This window comes from Podarcis liolepis (genome assembly GCF_965112155.1).
Source record: "Podarcis liolepis genome assembly, chromosome: 15".
In the NCBI taxonomy this organism is placed as follows: Eukaryota; Metazoa; Chordata; class Lepidosauria; order Squamata; family Lacertidae; genus Podarcis; species Podarcis liolepis.
Genome location: NC_139566.1, coordinates 22,687,086 through 22,713,006, shown reverse-complemented (window position 1 = coordinate 22,713,006; position 25,921 = coordinate 22,687,086). Strand labels below are relative to the sequence as shown.

At 46.6% G+C, this 25,921-nt stretch overlaps 1 protein-coding gene across 1 annotated transcript; it reads left to right on the top strand.

Moving 5' to 3' along the window:
* Positions 1 to 614: 614 nt before the first annotated feature.
* Positions 615 to 25,921, top strand: PLBD2 (phospholipase B domain containing 2). Its single transcript, XM_083478743.1, has 12 exons — positions 615 to 1,050; positions 3,384 to 3,477; positions 4,095 to 4,253; positions 5,605 to 5,705; positions 7,886 to 8,100; positions 9,641 to 9,735; positions 11,401 to 11,561; positions 12,715 to 12,810; positions 14,059 to 14,130; positions 17,302 to 17,454; positions 19,593 to 19,755; positions 21,697 to 25,921. The coding sequence occupies exons 1-12, from the start codon at positions 836 to 838 to the stop codon at positions 21,862 to 21,864; spliced, it is 1,692 nt and encodes a 563-aa protein (XP_083334869.1). The 5' UTR covers positions 615 to 835; the 3' UTR covers positions 21,865 to 25,921.

The window sequence follows — 25,921 nt, the reverse complement described above, 5'->3', positions numbered from 1 at the left end:
ACTCTCAAGAGTCTCCTCTAGCACCATAATTCAAAAGCATCAATTCTTTGGTGATCAGCCTTCTTTATGGTCCCACTCCCTTGGGGCCCCCAAAAAATTTAAAGTAAAAAAATACTGGATGTACATTTCCAAAATATAAGATAAAAAACAAATAAAATAAAACCTACATACAGCAACAGTGTTTTGTGTTGTGTAGGCTCCTATGATGTACATATTTTGTTATGTGCAAATGGCTTTAGATACCCATTAGGTCCATAAATTACCATAGAGCATATATTCAACACAAAAAAACGGCGACAATTTGTTGTTGACAAAGGACAGCTGGACATATAAAGTTCCCCATTACCTTCAATAGCTTAGGGCTTCATCAAACCTAAATCCGGCCCTGGTTAGAGCACCTGCTTTGCACGCAGAGGGCCCCGGGTTCAATTTTCAGGAAGCTCTAGGGAAAACACCCCGGGTGTGGAACCCTGACTAACCGCTGCCGGTCCGTGCGGGCAATACCAAGCTGACTCAGAACGAAGGCAGCTTCCTGCGCGGGCTTGACGCCCAGCTTCAGCGGCCACAACCTTAAGCTCACCAAGTGCCGAAGTTTCCACTCAACTCACCTTGGGACGGGAGGCAGGCAGGCGGCCGGGCGAAGGGACGCGCACTCCGATCCTTCGCCATCGCGGGCCTGGGGCTCCCCCCTGGGGCCGTCGTGGGGACAGCGCGCCGGTCGCAGCGAGGGGCCGTCTCTCCTCGGCGCTCCTCCTCCTCCGGCTGCATCAGCGGTTCACGTGGGACTTGGACGCGCCTCCGTCCTGGGCCGGTGGGGACGTCCCTCGATCCGGCCATGGCGCGACTTGCGCTCTTGCTGACCCTGATCCTGCCCGGTATCGCGCAGCAGCCCGCCCGGCCGCCTCCCTTCTTCCCCGCCGCCGGCTCGGAACCGACCCGCAGCTGCTCCGTGGTGCTGGACCCCGTCTCCGGACAGCTGGAGACCGTGACTGGCTGGGTTCCCGCGGCCGTTGCCTGGGCTAACCTGACCGAGGGCATCCGGGAGACCGGGTAGGTAGGCGGGCAGGCAGGTAGACGGGTGTCCGCCCGCTGCAGCGGGTCAAATCGGTCCCTGGGTCAAGGCTGCTGTCCTAGCCGGGTTTCCTTTATTGTTGGGACCACGCCCTGTTGGGCGTAGGTGGGCTTACTTGCGAGTAAACAGGCTGCTAGGACTGCCTTGCAAGGCGCGCGTGTTGTGATGTGCAAACCCAGAGGAAGGCAGTAGGGTTTGCTTCTGAATAAACGCGCGTTGCAAGCGTCCGATTCTCGTGCACGTTTCTACCGGGTGCAAGCTCAAATGAACACCGGGTGTTTTTGTTTTATTGGAGGGGGTTACTTCCGAGTAAACGCGCAAAGGGGCCGCGTTGCAAAAGCGCGCAGACCCGGAGCAGGTGCAAAATGAAGGCAGTGGGGTTGAAGTTCGTGCGTGCCACACTGCGCTGCAAAAAGCTGTGCCCTCGGGGGGCAGGAATCCAGGGCCGCGTTTGGTAGAAGGAGCAGGAAGGCGCCACTAACGCGAAAGGGTCGGATTGCGACATTTCAAAGTAAACAGTCACAAGACTCAGAAGGGACTTAACATGAAGTCCAGAGTCTTAAATAAGTTATGTGCAGCATTTATTCAAAAGCACGACGCAGCAGGGAGGAGTGCGGTCTGCTGACCCCAGTAGGACTACTGAGAAACTCTTATTGGGTATGCTGGCACACATTGATTACCTCAAATTCGACACTACATACTGTACTTATAAACACCCACACCAATTCAATACAGGGCCAGTTGTGTTACAACTGGGATTAAGAATCTTCTATTCAACATACTCTTCAGTCTCCTATAATATATAACAATGGACTAATTTTTCCTTTACAGTGTTCATTTTTTAAAATAACCTGTTATCAACACAACTGACTCCATTAGCTAGATCCACATTTCTTTTTTCTTAATTCATCTCACCCTTCTTCAGTTGATCCTATTTCCCCTTTAAAAAGACCAAACTGTTTAATATGTAGTTGGAACTGTTCTACCAGATCCCTGGCTATTTTTAAAAACTGTTGTTTGCTAAGGTCTCAGAGTTGTTAGGACACACACACACACCCCCCCCCATCTCCCTCCCTTCCCCTCGCAGAACTACCAATTCCCAGAGTTCCCTGGGAAGATGGATTGAGTGCCAAACCATCCGGTTAAATTTCAGTACAGTGGACTCTTGGGTTTCGAACGTGATCCGTGCGGGAGGCACGTTCGCAACCTGCCGCGTCTGCGCACGCGCGGGTTGCGATTCATTGCTTATGCGCAAAGCGCATCCTGCGCATGCGCAGCCGCCGAAACCCGGAAGTACCCGTTCTGGTACTTCCAGGTTTTGGCGCATCCATAACCCGAAAAAACGCAACCTGAAGCATCTGTAACCCGTGTGCTGGAGGCCAAAGCAGGCACAGCACACACACACACCCTCTCTATTCAGGCAAGCAAGAGGCATGATCAGATTTCAAGGACACATACCAGGCGGGCAAAACAAAACACTCCAGGAGGTTGTGAAGCAAATCTGGGGAGCGATGATGCAGCCGGGGGAAGGAGGGAGGAGAGAAGGTGTGTTTGTGAAGAGGGTACTACCTGGGGACAGTCCCAAGGGCCAGTTAAATAAGAAGAAGAAGAAGAAGAGGAGGAGTTTGGATTTGATATCCCGCTTTATCACTACCCGAAGGAGTCTCAAAGCGGCTAACATTCTCCTTTCCCTTCCTCCCCAACAACAAACACTCTGTGAGGTGAGTGGGGCTGAGAGACTTCAGAGAAGTGTGACCAGCCCAAGGTCACCCAGCAGCTGCATGTGGAGGAGCGGGGAAGCGAACCCGGTTCCCCAGATTACGAGACTACCGCTCTTAACCACTACACCACACTGGCTCTAAAGATTCCTGGAGGGCAGGATTTGGCTCCCCCAGGCCTGAAGTTCTTTCACGTGATGGGTCTTGAGTTTGCATTTGACTTTTCCACACTCAGCAAGCTTGACAGCTGATGACGCCACCCCGGGTCATGGAGTTGGTAGGAAGCCTTCATACTGAAGACTAGAACAGGCTTCCTCAACCTCAGCCCTCCAGATGTTTTTGGCCTACAACTCCCATGATCCCTAGCTAGCAGGACCAGTGGTCAGGGAATTGTAGTCTCAAAACATCTGGAGGGCCGAAGTTGAGGAAGCCTGGACTAGAAGCTGGAAGCTGATTTGAAGTGTGACAGGGGAGCTCATTTAAGGACTCAAACAGAAGGGTGCTGTAGTGCAAGGAGGGGAAACTTGACAGATGGATTCCTTCGCTGGTCTTCTCAACACTTTTTATTCTCTCTCTTTCTGTCTCACTTATAGATGGGCCTCCCTGGAACTAACCACCAATGAGAAGTATAATGACAGCCTTCAGGCCTACGCTGCAGGGCTGGCGGAAGCAGCTGTGTCTCAGCAGGTAAGTGTTGGCGTACGGCCTCCACCCTCCATGTTTTCTAGCTTTATTGAAGACCCTTATCCCATCACTTCAGCTCTCTCAGGACAAAACCATTTGAGGCAAGCATTAACCTAGAAATTCACCTTCCATGATGGCACTTATGGAGGGTGAATACAGATGCGGTGGTCTCTGAACACGGGCAGAGTGCCGGACCCAAAAGCCATTGTTACATGTTACCTGGAGCAGCAAGGAGCTACCCCCTGCCTGTTCTGAATGAACTTGAAAGATTCAGAAAGGGCTTCTAAACTCCCACCGAATATAGAAGGTTTTACTTGGGAGGATATTGAAATTAACATACCTAACTTAAGTTATAGGTCCCAATCCTGGCCATGAAGGTGAATTAAACATAGGAAGCTACCTTACTCTGAGTCATACCACTCATCTGTCCAGTTCAGTATTGTCTACACTGACTGGCAGCAGCTCTCCAGGGTTTCAGACATTTCCTGTCCTACCTGGAGATGCCACTGGGGATTGAACTGGGGACCTTCTGCATGCAAAACAGATGCCCTACCGCTGAGCTACTGCCGCCTTTTGCTCTGGATCTAGCTCAGCCGCCTTAAATGTTTGTGCCTTTGCAGCTCATCTACATGCACTGGATGAACACGATGGTGGGCTACTGTGGGCCGTTCAAGTACCAGACCAACTACTGCCAGAAGCTGAAGAAATACATCGAAGCCAACCTCGCCTGGATGATGCAGCTGATGGAGGCAGCGGACGATTCTGAATACTGGTACCAGGTGCGGCATTCTGTTCAGAGGCTGGGCTGCCACCCGCATCATACCTTTAAATCGGTATCATTCCACTTTATAAACAGGCATGGCTTCCCCCAAAGCATCCCGGGAACTGTAGTTTGTTATAGAGTGCTGAGAGTTGTTAGGAGATCCACACACACACACACACACACACACCCCGTTCCCCTCACTGGGCTTCAATTCCCATCATTCCCTGGTTAAACCACAATAAAGGGAAACGAAAACATGCCAGCAAAAGCGTGTCTGTTTGTGATACCATTTTGCAGAAGCAGGCACTGTGTGATGAAAACCACGAATCAGAAAGAGGAGAGGGGGTTGAGTGGTGGTTTCAAGGCCCACTTTGTGGGTGGAACTGTGCAGTGAACTTTTAAACAACAAGCCGGATTTAAAAACGCAACTTACCGTAACTTTTACGAGGATATAATAGAAAGAGATGTGGTGCTGTGTTTTTACAAGCATTGTGTGTGACTACTGTATATCATAAGCACAAATGCCTCTTAACAAACAGTAACTTACTAGGTTGCCAAATGCGCAAGTTGGCCCTAGTGCTTCTGCTTATTAGGGTTGCCAACCCACTAAAACTAGGTTTAATAATAATAATAATAATAATAATAATAATAATAATAATAATTTATTTGTTTATACCCTGCCCATCTGGCTGGGTTTCCCCAGCCACTCTGGGTGGCTTCCAACAAAACACTAAAATACAATAACCTATTAAACATTAAAAGCTTCCCTAAACAGGGCTGCCTTTAGATGTTTTCTAAAAGTTTGGTAGTTATTTTTCTCTCTGACATCTGGTGGGTACAAGGCGCGCATTTTAATTGTGACTTTGGGAAGGCTCTAGTGGAGCTCACATGACATGCATACCACACAAATAACCCCAGAATAAAGAATGATTGTGCTCTTTGCACCTCTGAGCAAAAGTCCCTTTTTTTTGTATGCTGCAAGAGAAGAAAGGGTCCTACCAGCTACGAGAGGACTCATCTGGTCCTTCCACTGCTGGAAAAACCAGTCGCTTGGCCACTAAAAAGCACATGGTATCCAGCTGCAGGGTCCCTCCTTCAAGTCCCAAGACACTGGGATATAACACCTTATAACATGAACATTAATGGTTGCTAATTTTGGTCTGTTTGGTCTTGTGCAATTGCTTGAATGAATTAATATTCAGTCTACAAGCTGGCGGGTTCATTGCCTTCCATATGGCAGTGTAATTGCTGTTAGCTCCCCCCCCCCCCCAATCCGAGGACCAAACTACGTCTCAGATTGTTTCTGGGCTGCTTTTAACTTTTGACTCTGTGAGTGATTCCTGTGTGTTCTCCATCAAAATGCCCAGGTACGCCTCGCCCTGCTGCAGCTGAAGGGCCTTGAGGATGGTTATAACGGCCGGGTGGCCTTCCCGATCGGCAAGTTCTCCATTGCACCCTTTGGCTTTCTGTAAGTCTGTGGTTCTTTTGCACATGTGAGACAATGCAGGAGGGGGGACATTTCACGGGTGCCCGGATTCTGCACAGGACTGACAAGAAGCAGCTAGAGTGTAAGGAATGGAACCGTTTGGGTCTTTACCATAAGTTATTAGGGTTTAAGTCTTGTTTTTAAATGTATTTGCTGCTTTTGAGGTTTTTAACTTCTTTCTAATTATCTGATATGTAAATCTACTTGAGACATGGGTTGAGAAAGGGGTTGGTAAATTAATTGTAGTAATTATTAATAATTATAATACAAGCATAGGTAAAAAGACATAGGAACATAGGTCAGTAGCCCATCTAACCTCTTCTTACTTATTGTAGCCGAGTAAGATTGTCTTCCATGTACATGGTTTTAACAGTGAGTCGGTAAGTGACTGTGGAGGCCAATTCTGAATCCACACGTCATTCCACTGTGGAGACATAGGTTTCTGGATGGGAGTTGATAATGGTGAGGGTTTGCCCTCTCTGCTGAAGCCAGGAGAGTCTTGCTCTTTAGCAAAAGGAACCCGAACCCTCCGGAGCGCAGCAGGAGCTCCCGCTGCGCTCCGGAGGCTTCAGGCGGCTATCCCTGAAGCCTGGAGAGCGAGAGGGGTCTGTGCGCACTGGCCCCTCTCGCTCTCCAGGCTTCAGCGAAAGCAATGCGAAGCCTCTGGAGTGCAGAGGGAGCGCTCCCTCTGCGCTTTGGAGGCTTTGCGTTGCTATCGCTGAAGTGAAGGAGCCTGCATTCGCTCCATAGGACGCACACACATTTCCCCTTAATTTTTGGAGGGGGAAAAGTGCATCCTATAGAGCGAAAAATACGGTACCCTGCTGGATGAGAACAAAGGCCCATCTATTCCAGAATCCAGGTCTCTTCAGCCCCTTTTCCCAAGATCCTCTGCAGCACACAGGAGTTTCATGCCTTGGCTGATGCGCTGATGTTCCCCTCCCAATACTGTACCTTAATCTTAAAAGAATAAGGACCAAAAGGACCATCTGCTCCAGCACCCTGTTTTTTACAGATGCCCCAATGGGAAAGCCCAAAAGCAGGACATGAACACACCAGCATCTCCTTGCTTGTGGTTCCCAGCAACCAGCATTCAGGGACATTTACTGGCTCTGGCAGTGGAGGTAGAAAAGTTTTGCCTCCCTGGTGTGAGCCAGATGAGTTTTGTGAGCTGCAGTCTCTTGAGCTGAGGGTTGTCTGTTGGGCTCATAGCTTATCTCTCCTAAGATAAGCAGGCAAGCTTGCTGCAGACACCACAGAGTCCGAGGGGAACTCCTCCAACTTCCCCCACAAATGCAAAGGTTTCCAGGAATCTCGAGTCTGCATCAACAGCCAGGTCAGAGTGGGGTTGGGCAGCTGTGTAGCAAAAGCTTTCTTTAACTCCTGGGAGGCAGAGTGAGGTGGAGGTCAGGTAAAGCTCCCAGGAGACAAGCAAAGTTGAGCAACGAATTCCCCTTTCCAAGATCCCTGCCTAAGCTTTACAATACCGTATTTTTCGCTCTATAAGACGCACCAGACCACAAGACGCACCTAGTTTTTGGAGGAGGAAAACAAGAAGAAAAAATATTCTGAACCTCAGAAGCCAGAACAGCAAGAGGTATCGCTGCACAGTGAAAGCAGCAATCCCTCTTGCTGTTCTGGCTTATGTGATAGCTGTGCAGCCTGCATAAGACGCACACACATTTCCCCTTACTTTTTAGGAGGGAAAAGGTGAGTCTTATAGAGCAAAAAATACCGTACACGGTTTGAGTGTGGGATGCCCCACCTTAATAATAATCCCTACTGGAAGAGGCAGTGGTGGCAACCAACTTAGATGGCTTTAAAAGAGGATTTAACCTGCCCTCAGGTCTTATGGTAAAGGGCAGGTAAGAAATCTAATATATAATCAACAACATACTTTGGAACTCCTTGCATATTGACATAAGGCAGGCACGTTCATTTTCGGCACCTGTTTAGTTCATCCTATGCACGTGACACGTGATTTAGTCTGGTTTCTAGCTTGTCGTTGATTTTAATTATCTTGAATTCTTTAAAAAAATGATTTTTTAAATTCTTTTTGTAAAACACTGAGGTTATTAATTTTTTTTTACAATCAAACAGCATGTAAATTTTGTGAAATTAATAACAACTAAAATCATTGTCATGTGAATCGCCTCTGCTAGTTTGTTCCAGTTGGGGGGCGATTTAGAAGACCTGGAATCGGCCTTCAACAAATCTGGAAGCCACCGGGTCCTTGGCTCTGGGTCCTGCTCGGCATTCATCAAGCTGTTGCCTGGCAACCAGGACCTCCTTGTCTCCCACGACACCTGGAATACGTACCAGTCCATGCTACGCATCCTCAAGAAGTATACTTTGCCGTTCCGGACTTCAGCCCACAGTGAGTAGCAGGAAAAGGATGTGAGGTGGAGCAAGGGACCTTTGACCTCCAGGTGTTGTTGGACTACAGTGCTCATCAGCCCCAGTCAGCATGGCCAATGTTCAGAGATGATACTGCAGGCTTTTCAAAGGTCTTTTCTCTCTCTTTATTTTGACAAAGTAATAATCATAAATAAATAAGAATAAAAATGGGCACCCCGCCACCGAGACCGTTCCATTGTAACTATAAAGCCTCCCAAAATTTCAACACGTCTTGTGATGGTTTGACCCTTTTCTGTTTTAACAGTACAAATTCTACAAACACCCTCCAGATCTCCTCAAAATCATTTCTCCTGCCTATTCCCCGTCTTACCTTAATGGCACATGTTAATTTATCATTTAATAGCTATATTCCGCACCTCTTTATACCATTCTTTCATTTTATATTCTGCTTGCCCCTATCACTTCCTAGCTATCGTAATTCATGCAGCTGTCAATAAATTTGTAAGCAAGTCCTTCATAGCCTGCAAACCTCCCACCCCATTGTAAATTGATAATAATGCTACCTCTGGACTTTCGGTCCAGCTTTAATCCAGTGATTTCTGTTATCTCCTTTAACACCCTTTGCCAGAAAAATTGTACATATTTACACCCCCACCATATGTGAACATCATTCCCGGTTTCCTGGCATCCCCTCCAACATAACACCAAATATTCCTTGTTTATTTGATTTAATCCGACTGGTGTTAAATACTGTTATAAGAAAAAACTGTTCTTTTTCCCTTATGGGGTATCCATGAGCCCGTATAGAGTCCTTACGTAGGTTCTCTATCGGTAGGAGAAAATAACAAGAGGCCAACCAGAGAATATTGAGAATCAAAGCAGCTAATAAGCCTGATCTTTATTAAACTGTTGCAACAGGGTCCCCCACTCACCCCACGCAGGGAGGGAGGAGAGGAACCCCAAAGAGTGGTGTGCAAGCCCTTATATAGGCTTGAAATTGCCCACCCTGTAGCTCTAGACCAGCCCCCAAAACATCATACATACATCACAGAAGGAGGCGGTCTCCAACAAAAATCCTGTTTGTCAGGATACCTGATAATGGCCACTGATTGCTCTACCTGGGCAGCCTGGCCATTCTTTTGTGATGGTAAATACTCAGTTCCTGAATCCAGGCCACAGGCTCACCCTGTTCATACACAAATACACCCTTAAGACAGGATTTGTGAGCAAAGAGACAACTGGGAGGTTTTCCCCATTTGCCTCCTGTACTGCAGGGGGAATATTTGAGGTCACTGGGGAAGTCAAAATGGCTTCAGGATTGCTCTCCTGTACGATTTCAGACACGTGATTTATGTACTTATGTATGTGTTTGCCATGTACATTTATGAACGTTTATTTTATATTTGGGACCTTAGAATTCTTACAATACCATCTCCAAACTAATTTATAATGATTTTCTTTCATTCTTATAAGAATTGAAGGTCTTTACTGTAGTGGGGAGGGGGGCGGTGTCTGTTGCCATGGAAGCGCTGACGACTGCTTGCAATTGGGCTCCCCAGGTGACAGCTTGATCCCCGGGTACGTCCAGTCTTTCTCCTCCTACCCGGGCGCCATCTTCTCTGGCGATGACTTCTACATCTTGAGTAGCGGCTTGGTGAGTGGCCCCTGTCTCTTCCACTGCCGTCCTAGATAAAGAGTTGTTATAGTAGGTCCAGCACTCCGACCTGGTGGAATGCTCTGTTCCATGAGACTAGGGCCTTCAAGATTTAACCTCCTTCTGTCAGGCCTGTAAGACAGAGCTATTCTGCCTGGCCTTTAATTTGAATTCAGTCTGATCTTTTATTTCCCTTCCCTTCTCTTCCCTCCCCCTCTCCTTTTATGAAGATTACCCGCTCTGAGACTCCACAGCTAATTCTCCCCTGGCCTCCTCGCTGGCCCAAATAGGATTAATTCAGCCAGCTAGCCCTGGTGATTATCTAATGGATTTCCCCTAAACTGATTTCTGAACTTTGAATTTTATTGTTATTCATGTTTTTATACTGTATTTTATGCTGCTTTTACAATTAAGTGTTTTAAATTTGTTGTTAGCCGCCCTGAGCCCGGTTTTTGAACTGGGAAGGGTGGGGTACAAATAAATATTATTATTGTTATTACTATTATTAGGTCCTGCACTCAGGCCAAACACGATTCAGTAGGAATATAAAATATCTATTGATTCAGGCCTTTGGTCTATCTAGCTCAGTATTGTCTACACAGACTGGCAGCAGCTTTCCAGGATTTCAGACAGGGAGTCTTTTCCAGCCCAAAGATAGCCAGTGTGGTGTAGTGGTTAAGAGCGATAGACTCGTAATCTGGGGAACTGTGTTCGCTTCCCCACTCCTCCACATGCAGCTGCTGGGTGACCTTGGGCTAGTCACACTTCTCTGAAGTCTCTCTGCCACATTCACCTCACAGAGTGTTTGTTGCGGGGGAGGAAGGAAAAGGAGAATGTTAGCTGCTTTGAGACTCCTTCGGGGAGTGATAAAGTGGGATATCAAATCCAAACTCCTCTTTTTCTTCTTCAATGCTAGAGATTGAACCAGGGACCCAATCCCCACTTCCAGATCCCGGGTCGAGAATCAAATTGGTGCTACTGGGACAGTCATAGAATTGCAGAATTGGAAGGGACCCTGAGGAACATTTCGTCCAACCCCCTGCAATGCAGGAATATGCAGCTGTCCCATACAGGGATCGAACCTGCAACCCTGGCATTATCAGCACCATGCTTTAACCAACTGAGCTATCATTGGCTCTGTTGAAGGACACAGAGGCTGCCTTGATGGCCTTTGAAAATTTCTCCTGTTTGGGAAAACATCAAGCAAATTGCTTTTTTTCTCCGCTTTGGAAATCACTGAGGTCCTGCAGATAATCTCATAGGAACACAGGAAAGTGTATTGTATGGGGTCAGACCCATCGGTCCATTTGGCTCAGTATTGTCAACACGTTGACTGGCAGTGGCTGTCCAGGGTTTCGGACAGGGTCTTATCTTGGCCTTATTTGGAGACGCCATAGGGCAGCCTTTCTCAACCTTGGGTCCCAAGTTGTTCTTGGCCTACAACTCCCATCATTCCTAGCTCGCAGGACCTGTGGTCAGGGATGATGGGAGTTGTAGTCCAACAACATCTGGGGAGGCTGAGAAAGGCTGGTGTAAGGGTTGAACCTGGCACCTTCTGCATGCAAAGCAGGTGTCCTCCCACTGAACTTTGCATCTGGGAACCCCCCATCAGACATCTTGGGGTTCCCAGATGCAAGGCTTGCTCAGGGCCTTTTCCCTCTGCAGGTATCTCTGGAAACCACCATTGGGAACAGCAACAGCAGCCTGTGGACGTTCATCCAGCCCGAGGAGAGCGTCTTAGAGTGGTTGCGCAACATCGTCGCCAACCGGCTGGCAACAAGTGGGATGGAGTGGGCGGCCATTTTCCAGAAGTTCAACAGTGGCACGTGAGTGGAGGAGCCGTAGCTCCATAGGTAGAGCACAGGTCCTGCATGCAGAAGGTTCTGGGTTCAATCCCCAATGGCGTCTCCAGTTTTACGGGATCAGGTAGAAGCTGGCGTTGTTAAAGTTGCGAAACAACGAAGCATGGGAAGGAGCAATGGAGATATTTCTGAAACAACAATGGGATATCAGCTCCGCCCAAGGTGTGATGGAGAACAGCAACAATTGGGGGAAAGATAGACATAACATTTACAGGAAGAAACACCACAGACAGAATAATTGCCACACACAGGAAGAACAAGGATATAGTCTGAGTACCTCACTTGTATTTATAGAAATCATTTAATGTGTCAACATGAATAGAAGATACAGTCATACCTCGGGTAAAAGTCGCTTCAGGTTGAGCGTTTCCAGGTTACGCTCCGCAGCTACCTGGAAGTAATGGAACGTGTTACTTCCGGGTTTCGCCGCTCGCGCATGTGCAGATGCTCAAAATGACATCACGTGCATGTGGAGAAGCGGTGAATCGCGACCCACACACACACAGACGTGGGTTGCGTTCTGCTCAGGATGCGAATGGGGCTGCGCAATGGATCCCGTTCGCATCCAGAGGTACCACTGTATTAATATTGCAATTGTTGCGTAAGGGATCATTATTTTTACCAGAATGTAATTGAAAATAATAAGATTTTGGAATGCAGAATAAATAAAAACATGAAACCATCAATTCTAGCATGTGTGGGGGGGGCATCTAAATTATATAATTCGGTATTTGAATGATGGGTATTAGTAATTGTATTATAATTTGGAATTGTTGTAATGAGGCTATTGGATGGTAAATGAAAATTAATTTAAAAATTATAAGAAAAGGAGAGAAGAAGCTGGTGGGCGTAGCTTGTTGCTGTCTGAGATCCAGTTAGACTACGGGAAATGAAGTAAGATGGACAAATCTTGCTCACACGTGTTTCATCTTTAAAATCTTTACAACAATCCTGCAAGGTGGACTAGTGCTGTTATCCCTGTTTGCAGATAGAAGGTGTGGATTAGGCTGAGAAGGAGCAGTTTGATTCAGGCAACTTTCTAGGCAACTTTCACACCACTCTTAATTCAAAAAGCACTGTGCATGTTGGCACTCACCTGTTCTGCTTCTTTGCACAGGTACAATAACCAATGGATGATCGTGGATTACAAATCTTTCGTCCCAGGGAAGTCCATCCTCCAGAAGGGCGTCCTCACGGTGCTGGAGCAGATCCCGTAAGTGCTCCAAACTACCTTGTTGGACAAGCAGGGATGCCCAGCTTCGGCCTCATCTCTACCTGCTTCATAGCGGCCAGATTCACATGTAACACTGAGCCCAGCATCCTGGCTTACTGAACTAGGATTAGTGCAAGTAGCTGTGAACCATGAAACTATATTATTATTATTATTATTATTATTATTATTATTATTATTATTATCATTATTAGTCTTGCTTTGGTTTTATAGCCCACACTTCGTCACAAAGCGGAGGAGAAAAACCATAGCTCAGTGGCAGAGCCTCTGCTTTGAATGCAGAAGGTTTCAATTCCCAGGACCTCCAGACCTGCTGCCTGAAACCTTTCCTGTCAATAGACAATACTGAACTAGATGAATCAGTGGTCTGACTTAGTATAGCTCAGTGGGCGAACATCTGCTTTGCCCCCTAGTTGAATTCCAGGTATGGCTAGGGGGAAAAACCCTGGCTGAAGCCCTGGAGAGCTGTTGCCAGTCAGGGCAAATAGGTAAAGGTAAAGGACTCCTGGATGGTTAAGTCCAGTCAAAGACGACTATGGAGTTGAGGCGCTCATCTTACTTTCAGGCCGAGGGAGCCAGTGTTTGTCCACAGACAGCTTTCCTAGTCATGTGGCCAGCATGACTAAACCACTTCTGGGGCAATGGAACACCGTGATGGAAGCCAGAGCGGACATAAACGCTGTTTACCTTCCCGCCGGAGCAGTACCTATTTATCTACTTGCACTGGTGTGCTTTCGAACTGCTAGGTTGGCAGGAGCTGGGACAGAGCGACGGGAGCTCACCCCATTGCAGGGATTCGAACCGCTGACCTTCTGATTGGCAGGCCCAAGAGGCTCAGTGGTTTAGACCGCGTCCCTCAGGGCAGACAATACTGAACTAGATAGGGCAGTTGTTTGATTCACTATTATTAGACAGTTTACTATTTAATTCAACTATTTAATTCGGCAGTAGCTCAACGGTTCCAGCACTTGCTTTGCACTCAGACAGCCTTAGGTCAATCCCCAGGGGGGTCTCCAGATAGGCGAGACCCCCTGCCTGAAATCCTGGAGGGCAGCTGCCTGTCATTGCAGGCAATACTGAACTGGATGGACCAGTGATTTGATTTGGTATAAGGCAGCTTCCCACGGCACCTGGGAGGAGATGAGAGCTTTGCTGGATATTCCCAGCACTGAGACTTGAGTGCCTGACTTTCCCCCTGACCTCAAAATAAGAATATTTTGGTCTCTCCAGGGGGATGGTGGTTTTTGATGACAAGACTGAACTACTCTACCAAGAAGGCTACTGGGCGAGCTACAATGTGCCGTAAGGATTTTATTTCATTTTCATTTCACTTTTAATTAGTATACTGCCTTTCTCTGTTGCTACACACCACACGGTTTATAGCAGCAAAATATACAACAAAGAATGCACACCCTGTCATAATCCGATCCAATACAAAAAGTCGTAATGAAACATAACTTTAAAATGGATCGACTTCTGTCAAATGAAGTAATATTCAATAATCTGTTAGAATATAATAGCACACAATAAAATTAACTCTCAAAATATCAGCAGATCATAATTAAGCAGAAATTAACTCTTAGCAATAAATAATTGCTAAACTACAATTGGTAAAAACAACTGCACGCTACAGTGCATAAAAAACCACCATACATACATGCAAAACCATGTTTCTCTTTGCCTCTCGCTATCCTGGCTCCTTCCACTTTCTGATCTCTGTCTTGCTCCCTTGGGAGGCAAAAGGCATCTGTGTCGAAAACGACAAATGCCTTTAAAACAAGACTAAAACCCTAATAAGCAGGCACTCATGGAAAAGACACATCCAGCAAGCTGAGAAAGCCTGTTGGAAAAAAACGTCTTCAGTTGTTTCAAGACAGTGCAGATAGTAGGTGCCTGGCTTATTCCACAAGGCAGGGGCAGCCACACTAAATGCCCTACTCTGATTTGTTTATTTATTTATATTGTTGTTGTTGTTGTTGTTGTTGTTGTTGTTGTTGTTGTTGTTAATTTATTAAATATACCTGTAGATCTCAGGGAGGTTCACAACAAAAATCACAATATAAAAAACACAGAATACATAATAAAAACAAAACAACCTAGTAATCCCCACTTCCACAACACATTTTAAAAGGGCATTGGATGTCAATCAGCCAAAGGCCTGGCTAAACAGGAATAGAATAGATATTTATTACGGCCATAGGCCCATACAGATAAAATACAAGACATAAATAACAGCTTGTGCACGTGGGAAAAAACAGCCGCTAAAACATCACTATAACAATAAAATACTGTAAGATGGAATGACATACTGCGCCTTAATTAGCTTGTAGTGCACCTTGGCAGCGCTTTTGGGTAAGGACAGCGACCAGAAACCTAGCCACTCTCAGGGTCGTATGGATATCCTTATCCTGCAGGATTTGGGCAAGGTGGAATTTTGGTGGGGTACCCTCTAGCTTCTGTATGATTGATCCCAACAAATTTGCCCGTGGCACATTAAACAAGGGGCAAGTAAACATAATGTGCTGAAGCGACTCCGGCGTCTCCTTATCACATACACACATGGCGGAGGCTTGGCCCTTTGAGAATCTATGTCTCAGGACATTGGAGGGAAAAACGTTAAACCTCGCTTTGGTGAAGGCCAGCCTATGGGCAACAGTCGAAAGGGAGGAGAGGTATGATGGAACGCAGTAAGTTAAAGTGATACCAATGTTCTGGGGCGAACAAACACCTCCCCCCAGCGAATAATTTCGCTGTAAATCGATGTCATCCAGTCTTTGGCGGATCAGTCTTTGAGCAGTGATTTGATCTAGTTTTAGGGAATCTAAGGGAGAGATTCCATAGCTCAAGAGTTTGGCATGAATTCTACTAGTCCAAAGGCTGGAGAATTCATCTCGCCATAAGCATTGGACAAGATAATGGTCTGGTAATCTATGCCACAATGATAACCAATAATTGAAGACTTGCTTCCACAGGCAAGTTTCTAAGGATGCGATCTTCAATTCTAGTCGCATGGCTGCGTTGCTTACGCACAGGGGGAGCATTAGGAGCCGACGTAGGAATTGGTTTTGCAGAGTCTCAAGAGGAGCAAGATCTGTCATCACGGCCCAGAGCGGGGCAGCATAAGCTAGCACGGGAACCACTTTTGCCTTGAACACCTTTAGGGCCGAGGGAACATGCAAAGCTCCATCCGAAAAGAAAAATCGGAGGAGCGCATATGACAGAGTTTTGGCCTTGTTAAGTAGGTGTTGAATTTGTGCTTTCCACCCCAAATTGTATTGAAAAATAACTCCTAAGTATTGAAATTTTAGGACTTGCTCTATTTTTGCTCCACCAAGCTTCCATTCGTATAATCTCCGACTTCTGGCGAAAATCAGAATCTTAGATTTAGCATGGTTGAGGCTAAACAGGAAAGTTTTTGCCAGGCGCCTAAGGATGTATAATGAAGACGCCAGGCGAACTTCCCTGGGGAGAGCATTCCACAGACGGGGAGCCACTGCAGAAAAGGCCCCTTCTCGTGTTGCCACCCTTCTTGAGGAGGAGGCACACAAAGGAGGGCCTCAGAAGATGATCTCAGGGTCCAGGTAGGTTCATATGGAAAGAGGCGGTCCTGAGCCGTTTTAAGTTACTGCAGAGTGGGCTTCTGAGATCTTTCGAAATTGCAACAGAGACTCTCCCACAGACCACAGCAATCTACTGGGTGTGTAAGGCATAAGGCAGTTTCTCAGGTAAACTGGTCCTAAACTGTATGGGGGCTTTTACATTCGTGCCAGTCCCTTTAACTTGGCCCGGTATCTGATTGACAGCCAGTACAAATCCCACGAGCAAGGGGTTACCATGTTTTTTGCTCTATGACTCACTTTTTCCCTCCTAAAAAGTAAGGGGAAATGTGTGTGCGTCTTATGGAGTGAATGCAGGCTGCGCAGCTATTATAGAAGCCAGAACGGCAAGAGGGATTGCTGCTTTCACTGCGCAGTGATCCCTCTAGCTGTTCTGGCTTCTGAGATTCAGAATATTTTTTTTCTTGTTTTCCTCCTCCAAAAACTAGGTGCGTCTTGTGGTCTGGTGCGTCTTATAGAGCGAAAAATACGGTATATGCTGGCTGAAAGCTTTGCCTTGCAGTTTGTCCTGCCGCTGAGAAACCTTCCTTCAGGAGCTAAGCGACAACCTCTGGATTGAGCCGTGATCTAGTCCCACACCAGCCAATGTGTTTTAGTGCCAAACTAGGAGTTGGAGAAACCTGAATTCAGATCCCCACTCGGCTGTGAAGCTCACTGAGTGACCTGGGGCCAGTTGCTTCCTCTCTCAGCCTAACCTACCTCGCAGGGTTGTTGTGAGGATTAAATGGGGAGGAGGAGAACTGTGTGTGCCACCTTGAACTCCTTAGATGAAAGATAGGCTGTAAATGCAACAAATAAAGAATAGGCTCCCCTCCAGCCCCCTAACATTGCTCAATGGCTTTTTCTCCACACCCAGGTATTTTAAAGAAATCTTCAATACCAGCGGCATTCCTCAGCTGGTTCAGAAATATGGCGACTGGTTCACCTATGAGAAGAACCCCCGAGCCCAGATATTCCGGCGCAACCAGACGCTGGTCCGGGACGTAGGCTCAATGATCCAGCTCATGAGGTAAGACGTCAGCCCGTGCTGCCCCCTGCAGGCTGGGAGTTGCATGAACAAATAATGGATACTACACTGCTGTCTCCTTCCTGTTGAAATGGGATTGGGTTGCAAGCTGGACAGCACGTTTTTTGGAGCAAGGCATGAACTGGAGAAAACGTTGACTTAGAAATTGGATTGGGTGTTCACCGGCTCGTGTGAAACACTGTCCCTGGTTGGGATGGAGAAGATCTGTGCTGACTCTGCACTGTAAAGTGAATAGTGAATCCATTTAATTTGTCAGTCCCAGGCTTATTTGCAGATCGAATCACAGCCATTGGTTGGATTGCCCAAATCCTTCTATTATTATTATTATTATTATTATTATTATTATTATTATTATTATTATACCATTATTATTTCCATTGCTACTGTTATTGCTGTTGTTATTGTTGCTGTTGCTGTTGCTGTTACACTTAAATTTGTTAATCACCTTCTATACCACCATCTCAACACGATTTTCATATAAAGTAATTGAAAACAAAACACATGAAAATAACAAATACATTTAAAACGACTAAAACCATAACAATTGAACCTTCATGGTAAAGGCCCATTTATCCAGCTGGGAAAGCCTGTCAGAAGAAGAAGAAGAAAAAACCAACTATTTCCCTAAAGTGCAGATTGTGGGGTGGTATTATGACAGGAATATTACTCCACAGAACAGGGGCAGCCACACTAAAAGCCCCAATCCGAGTGACTGCAGTGCAGTTTCAGGTTGTTGTTTTTTTAAGTCCATTTATCAGGAAAAAGCAGACAAATGTATATTTTGGAAGAGGCGAAAGGCATTGAAAACATGTGGAAATGTATATTTAAAATGCATTCAAAATGAATGCTTTAGGAGCCACAGGAAACTGCCTTATACAGTGGTACCTCGGGTTAAGTACTTAATTCGTTCTGGAGGTCTGTTCTTAACCTGAAACTGTTCTTAACCTGAAGCACCACTTTAGCTAATGGGGCCTCCTGCTGCCGCTGCGCCGCCGGAGCACGATTTCTGTTCTCATCCTGAAGCAAAGTTCTTAACCCGAGGTACCACTGTATGAGTCAGACCATTGCTCTATCTAGCTCAGTATTCTCTGCTAGATTTTGGTCTGCTCTCCAGGGTTTTGGACAAAGGATATTCCCAGCTATATAGCCAGCAATACCAGGGATTGAACTCAGGACCTTTTGCATGCAAAGCAGGTGCTCTATCACTGAACTACAGCCCTTTGCCTTTGGGGCAAAGTTCATACAGTATATTCAAATTCAAATTCCGCATGCATTTTTCTGTCTTTTTAAATTGGGAAAAATGGGAGCGGAGGGGCCTGTGATGGAGTGCATGTGAAACTGACACAGGAATGGAAATTGACCAGTCCACCCACCCCTACTTCCTTTGGCTCAGATGCCGAAAAGTTAATGCTCTCCCAATTTTATACTAGTCCATATACGGATTCACGCCAGGTCTCTCTGCTGTAGCAGCTCCTTAGTTTGCTCTTCCCAGTCCACACAAGTGTTTTCCCCCCACAAAGACGAGGGGTTTCACCCAGAAGCTCATCCAGTGGCAGAGCAAGAATGTGGGAGAGCGCAGCTCCAGGAAATGTTCAGAGCAGGAGCAGTCCTGTTATTTTTTTTTGCTGGAACGCCAGGATAATTGATGACTCCTCCTTGCTCTGTCAGCTGGAGGAGATGATAAGGAGAACGAGCAATACAGTCAAGCAGAGGCTGGGTACTTCTTTCCTTTTCTTGCACAGGGTTCCCGCTTCATGCTTAGTGGTATATAGATGGTCACCCTTCTTTAAAAGATGGCTTGCGTTTCCAATTAAAAGCGAAAGGTTGTGTTTCAGTGGGCCGAAGACCTTTTGTCCAAACTCACCGTTTTGCAAGTTGAGTGTCTTCCAAAACCATCCAGGCCATAGTTGATCCTAATGAATTTGGTATAATTCCCCCTGCTCCATCTCCTTTGGAGCTCTATGTGTGTCTATGGACCAACATAGTGGCCAACTTTTTGGGTGAGTAGCTAAGAGGACCATCACAGTGAGCCCTTGCATTTCTGCATCTCCCACTATGCCATCGCTTGAAGCCCTGACTGCCCTGTCCCCATTCACATCCTCCCTGTGCTCTCCGTGCAGGTACAACAACTTCCCGAAGGACCCACTGTCCCGGTGCCAAGGCTGTGATCCGCCACAGAATGGCGAAAACGCCATTGCCGCCCGCTCAGATCTGAACCCTGCTAATGGCACCTACCCCTTTGGGGCCCTGCGTCAGAGGCCACACGGAGGCACTGATATGAAGGTATGGGGTTATGAATATCATAATATCAAAAGAGCCTGTTGGATCAGGCCGATAGTTCCATCTAGTCAAGCATCCTCTTCTCACAGTTGGCCTAGAAATTTTTGATTTTAATCATGTTTCAATATTAATTACACTTCACCTTGATGATGATGATATTGATGGATTGACAAACAATATTATTAATAAGAATAAGAATAACAAAGAACTGTACAGTGGCATCTCGGGTACATACGCTTCAGGTTACATACGCTTCAGGTTACATACTCCGCTAACCCAGAAATAGTGCTTCAGGTTAAGAACTTTGCTTCAGGATAAGAACAGAAATCGGTCTCTGGCGGTGCTGCGGCAGCAGGAGGCCCCATTAGCTAAAGTGGTGCTTCAGGTTAAGAACAGTTTCAGGTTAAGTACAGACCTCCGGAACGAATTAAGTACTTAACCCGAGGTACCACTGTATTATTTATACCCCACCCATCTGGCTGGGTTTCCCCAGCCACTCTGGGCGGCCCACAACAGAATATTAAAAATACGATAAAACATCAAACATTAAAAACCTTCCCTAAACAGGGCTGCCTTCAGATGTCTTCTAAAAGTCAGGTAGTTGTTTATTTCCTTGACATCCACAGGGCGGGCGCCACTGCCAAGAAGGCCCTCTGCCTGGTTCCCTATAACCTCACAGTGAGGGAACTGCCAGAAGGCCCTCGGAGCTGGACCTCAGTGTCCGGGCAAAACGATGGGGGTGGAGACACTCCTTCAGGTATACTGGGCCGAGGCCGTTCAGGGCTTTAAAGGTCAGCACCAACACTTAGAAATGTGCTCGGAAACGTACTGGGAGCTAATGTAGGTCTTTCAGGACCGGTGTTATATGGTCTTGTTGGCCACTCTCAGTCACCAGTCTAGCTGCCGCATTCTGGATTAGTTGCAGTTTCTGGGTCACCTTCAAAGTTAGCCCCACATAGAGTGCATTGCAGTAGTCCAAGCAGGAGATAACCACATTGCAGTAGTCCAAGCGGGAGATAACCACTCTGACGAGACAGTCTGTGGGCAGGTAGGGTCACAGCCTGCGTACCAGCTGGTAATTTAACCTTGATGATGATGATGATATTGACTGATAAACAAACAAACAAACAATATTTTAATTATTTATACCCCGGGCGGCTTCCAACACATATATAAACATAATAAAACATCAAACATTAAAAACTTCCCAATACAGGGCTGCCTTCAGATGTCTTCTAAAAGTTGTGTAGTTCTTTATTTCCTTGCCATCTGATGGGAGGGCGTTCCACAGGATGGGTGCCACTTCCGAGAAGGCCCTCTGCCTGGTTCCCTGTAACTTAGCTTCTCACAATGAGGGAACTGTCAGAAGGGCCCTCAGATAGAATATATTAGGCTTGATTTTGTGTGCCTGCATTTTTATGACTCCTACGCTGCATTCCTTCCCTATCTGACCCTGAAATTGCCACAACTGGTCCTTCGGGATATTTTGCTATGTCTATGTTTCGAGTTAGCACCAGGGCAAAACCGAGCATCTCCTTGAGATGTTCCAGGGACACAGATGGGAAAGGAATGTCAACAGCCCTCACTGACAGCTTGGTTACTAAGACAACTGAGGTTAAAGTGTGATAATTAGGGCCAAATGGTTTGGGGGCACCCCAAGATAATTGCAGGAGAGCCAGTTTTAAACAGCTATTCTTTGATAGATATTTCCATTGCAAATGTAACAGCAAGGAAAAAATAATGTCTGCTCATGTACACAATAAGAATAAAGCATGAATCAAGATGGCGTCAGATTGTATTGAAATGTAGACAGAATCCTGCTCCTTCATCTGAGGAACCATCCTGCCATATTTGGTTTTCAAGTGGTTGGAGGCAGCAATTTTGGGAAACGCCAGCACAGTTCATTGCGTCCGTGACTCTACCTCACCTTCTTCCTTTTGCCAGGTCACTTCCTTTGAGATGGCCAAGAACTACAGTTTCATTGCCACCAGCGGGCCAACCTGGGACAACCTACCTCCTTTCCAATGGACCACCTCTCCCTATCGCAATCTGATACATATGGGCCATCCTGACCTCTGGAAATTCTCGCCCATCCAGGTCCGTTGGGGCTGATGCCTCACGGGCTCTGTGTGCGTGTGTCTCAAACTTTTCCCATCGTGCTCGACAAGACCCCAGCTGGTGCTGTGGGGCTTTGTGGATAAGCGTGTTGCTTTCTGTTCCCGAAAGGGCAAAGGTGCTTGATAATGAATGGATACAATCGAGGTTATTCAATTCCACAGAGACACCGGGAGGGGGGAACGCTGGATTTGGCTGCCTGCAAATCCCAACTTTCTGTTAGTTTGCTTGTTTGCTTTTCAAAGTTTCTAGTCCTTATGGACGCAACAATAAGCCTTGAAAGAGTCCAGCCAAATGTCTGCTTCCAGCTCATTAAGCCAGATGGTGGCTGAATTAAGATTGCTGGTGCTCGGGAGTAAAGTGAATTATTGGGGGTGAGGGGAGAAGAGGGAATGGTGTGTGAAATCCACAAGCCTCACCTGCTGAACTGTACTCCCCCCCCCCCAGTTTTAGCCAAATCGCACTTCCCCCTAGAACAACCTAAAAATAAAGAGTTAAGGGGATTTCTCAAAAAGTAAAAGGGGGCATTCTTCCATCTCCTACCCCTCCATTAATTACGCCATGCATAATTCCTTGCTATTTCTATAAGAACTTTCAAAAATTACTCAAAATTGCAAGATCAGCCGCGTGGATTAACGTGAAACAGCTTGTATCATAACCAGTGCTGGTTGCAAGATTCTGTTCTCCGTGCTACAGAATATTTAGGTAGTTTTAGCACAAGATACACCGCAGCCCAGGACTTGAGTGTGTGGGCAAGATAATAGGGAGGGAATCTTGATCTCCTACAGAGCTGTTCTCGCTGGTTGCAGCTGCTGATGTTGTTATGCTCAGATGTGAGTCTTGAGCTCAAAGAGCTTTGTAGAGGGAAGATGCGCAGTCCTGACTCCTGGGGATTTTCCTCCCTTTGCGGGTCGTATACCAAAGGTGTGGGTGCCTGAGGTCTGCACACTTAACTCACTCCAACCAGCATGGCTTTCCCAGACAACGCCGAAATCTCCCATGCAGAGATGGACATAGCAGGGAAGTGTTGTAGCTTAGTGGTAAAGCAGATGCTTGGCATGTAGAAGGACCCAGCTTCAATCCCCAGTGGTCTCTCCAGGTAGGGCTGGCAGAAAAGAGGCTGAAGCCCTAGGGAGCCGCTGCCAATCAGTGCAGACAATACTGAGCTACATGGAGCAATGGTGTGACTGTAATGCCATTTCCTGTGTTCCTATGTAAACCAACAGGAAGGGGACACAGATGAAGCATGTGCTTTGTGTGCAGAAGGCCTCAGGTTCACTTCCTGGCATCTCCCAAGCAAGACTAGGAAAAGCCTCCATCTAAACCCATGAATAGTTGCTTCCAGTCAGCATAGACAGTATGAGCTAGATGGACCAATGGTACAGTACAAAGCCTGTGATCCCTGGCACACGCACAAGAGGCTCGGATTCCCAGGATCGTTCTGGGAAGACCTGGGCAAAATCTAAGCCATTTCCTATTTATATAGTCCGTTACCTATTTATATGGATGCTCTTCTTGGGTTAAGCATCTCTCTCCCAATTTTCATATTACCATTTCTCTCTGATCGTTGTGTATACATACACATGGTTGAAAGTCAGGGTGGAGAACCTCAAGCCACCACGGGGGCCCTGAATGTAGCCCCTGGGCCTCTATGTCCCCCAAGCTGTCCCCAGGACACACCCCTCACCAGCCCTCCTTTTGTGTTTTTGGCTGGCCAGAATGTGCCCTTAGTGTCTGATAATACCCCTTTTTTGTTTGCCTGGATACAGAGGGGTATATCTGAGTGCATGTAGAAACCAGCCCACTGTCCAGGGGCAAAATCTATACTCTGTGCCCTGCTCACTCTTGCCTCTGTCCCTGCCCAACGCTGGCATCTGGCCCCCGGAAGATCGCCCAGGAGGGAATACAGCCCTTTGTACGGAAAGAGCTGCTCGCTTCTTGCTGTAGATCTTGGCTGCATAGGCCGTTGTAATGATGAGATCCTGCCCTTCGTCGTATTGCTATTTCTCTCCTGCGTTTAGGTGCATGTGTGAAAGCGAGGTACTTGGCTGCCTGCCTTAAAAGCAACCCCTTGGCATGACAGGAAGCGTTTTCTAATGGTTTGTTTTGCTACTGTTGACTCTGCTTCCTCTATCAAATCCTTGGACTTCATTGCAGGGCAGGGATCCTCCAAGATCTTGTTGATTTGCAGCTCCCTGTCAACCCTGCCCATTGTCCATGCTGGCTGGCGCTCCCAGCGACTTCCAGAGAGGCACATGTGCCTCAACCTTGTTGCAGAATTGAAGCAAATTCTGCCGAGCATGTGCAAAGTGCCTTTTCTATCGTCATCGAGTAGCCACAAAGTCCCCCTGCAACCCAAATATCTGTAGGCGATTAACGGGCATCCTAAGTCTGATAGATAATCTGCCTCTTGTCTGTTTCCAACTGGTTGCATTCACATTGCAGTTTTGGTTCTGCTGTTAATTTCCACATTCTATTTGAGCTTCCAGAATGAATGAATAAATAAATCATTTTATTTATACCCTGCCCTCCCTGGCCAAAGCCAGGCTCAGGGCGGCTAACACCAATAAAATCACAGTAAAAACATAATAAGGGGGGGGGGAGAACCCAATTTAATATACAGGTTAAAATGCAATTTAAAATACAGCCTCGTTTTAAAGTAGCCAATAAATCAAGACCATAACGGCCAGATTGAGTCCAAACCAAAGGCCAGGCGGAACAGCTCTGTCTTGCAGGCCCTGCAGAAAGATGTCCAGTCTCACAGGGCCCTAGTCTCTTGTGACAGAGCGTTTCACCAAGTCGGGGCCAGTACTGAAAAGGCCCTGGCCCTAGTTGAGACCAATCTAAGCGACTTGGGACCTCCAAAATGTTGTCATTTGTGGACCTTAAGGCCCTCCGCGGTGCATACCAGGAGAGGCGGTCTCTTAGGTACGTGGATTCTAGGCTGCATGGGGCTTTCAAAGGTCAAAACCTTTATAGTGGAATATAGCACAAGTTTGGAGCTCGTTTCCATGTTAATCTGCAGATAGTTTCTTTTTTCTCCCCTGGAAGCAAGTAACATGGAAACTTGTGCTATATATTCTAGGACGTGGCTTCTAGGCCACGTGAAAGCTCAAGATATAACATGGAAATTATCAATTATGGGAATGTTAGGGTATAAACTCATGTGAATGCAGCCTTCCACTATATCCCTGGACGTGGTTTTTAGGTCCCGTGGAAGCTGAACATTAATGCAGTAATTAACATTTAGGGGAATGCCAGAAAAATAGAATCCCCCGTTGTGTGAATGCAGTCTATGGGTACAGAGACCTCCCTATGTATAAAGCATAGAGTTGGTATTTTCTGTGCACGGGCATCGGGGGGGGGGCATGCTTTTCAGCGCACAGTGCAGCATGGGAGCAGAAAATGCTGACGTAGAGCTTACTTGTTCCAGCTCAAGGATGAGGAGAAGAAAGTGGATCTGGAACTACTGAGGGATCTCCACCTCTCCAGTTGTTTAACCATAGCAACAACCAAACAACTCATTCCTCCCCTAAATATATTGCTCAATTGAAGAAAGCTTGGAGCAACCAGGAGTTGAGTTTTTGTGTGGAAGGACTGTAAGCTCAGTTCTGTGTGGATGCTCTCAAAAAACTTCCAGGGCTCAAATTTATTTTTCCCCAGTCTCTGTCTTTTGCACTAGTCTCCAGTTGGTGGTTTAGAAAGGGGGGGAGGGGTGTCTATTTAAACAAAGCTTGCCCACCCCCTGCTTGAGCCAATGTGGGCTTTATATTCTAATTACAAGCATGAAAGACGCAAAGGAAAACCCGAAAAAGCAATTTGCCTTCAATGCTTAGGAGTTGCAAGGGACGTCTTTCCTCCTTTTTCCCTTATACTTGAGCCAAAAAGGATATGAATCCATCTGTTGGTAGCATAAATTCTGTCCCTGTGGATCAGGGTATATGAGTGTATTGGTCAGCTATATGAAGGGAATTCGGTCTTGCCTTGTATGATCAAAAGTTATTGTTATGATTGATTTTATTTTTGGTCTTAATAAATATCAACACTAACTTGA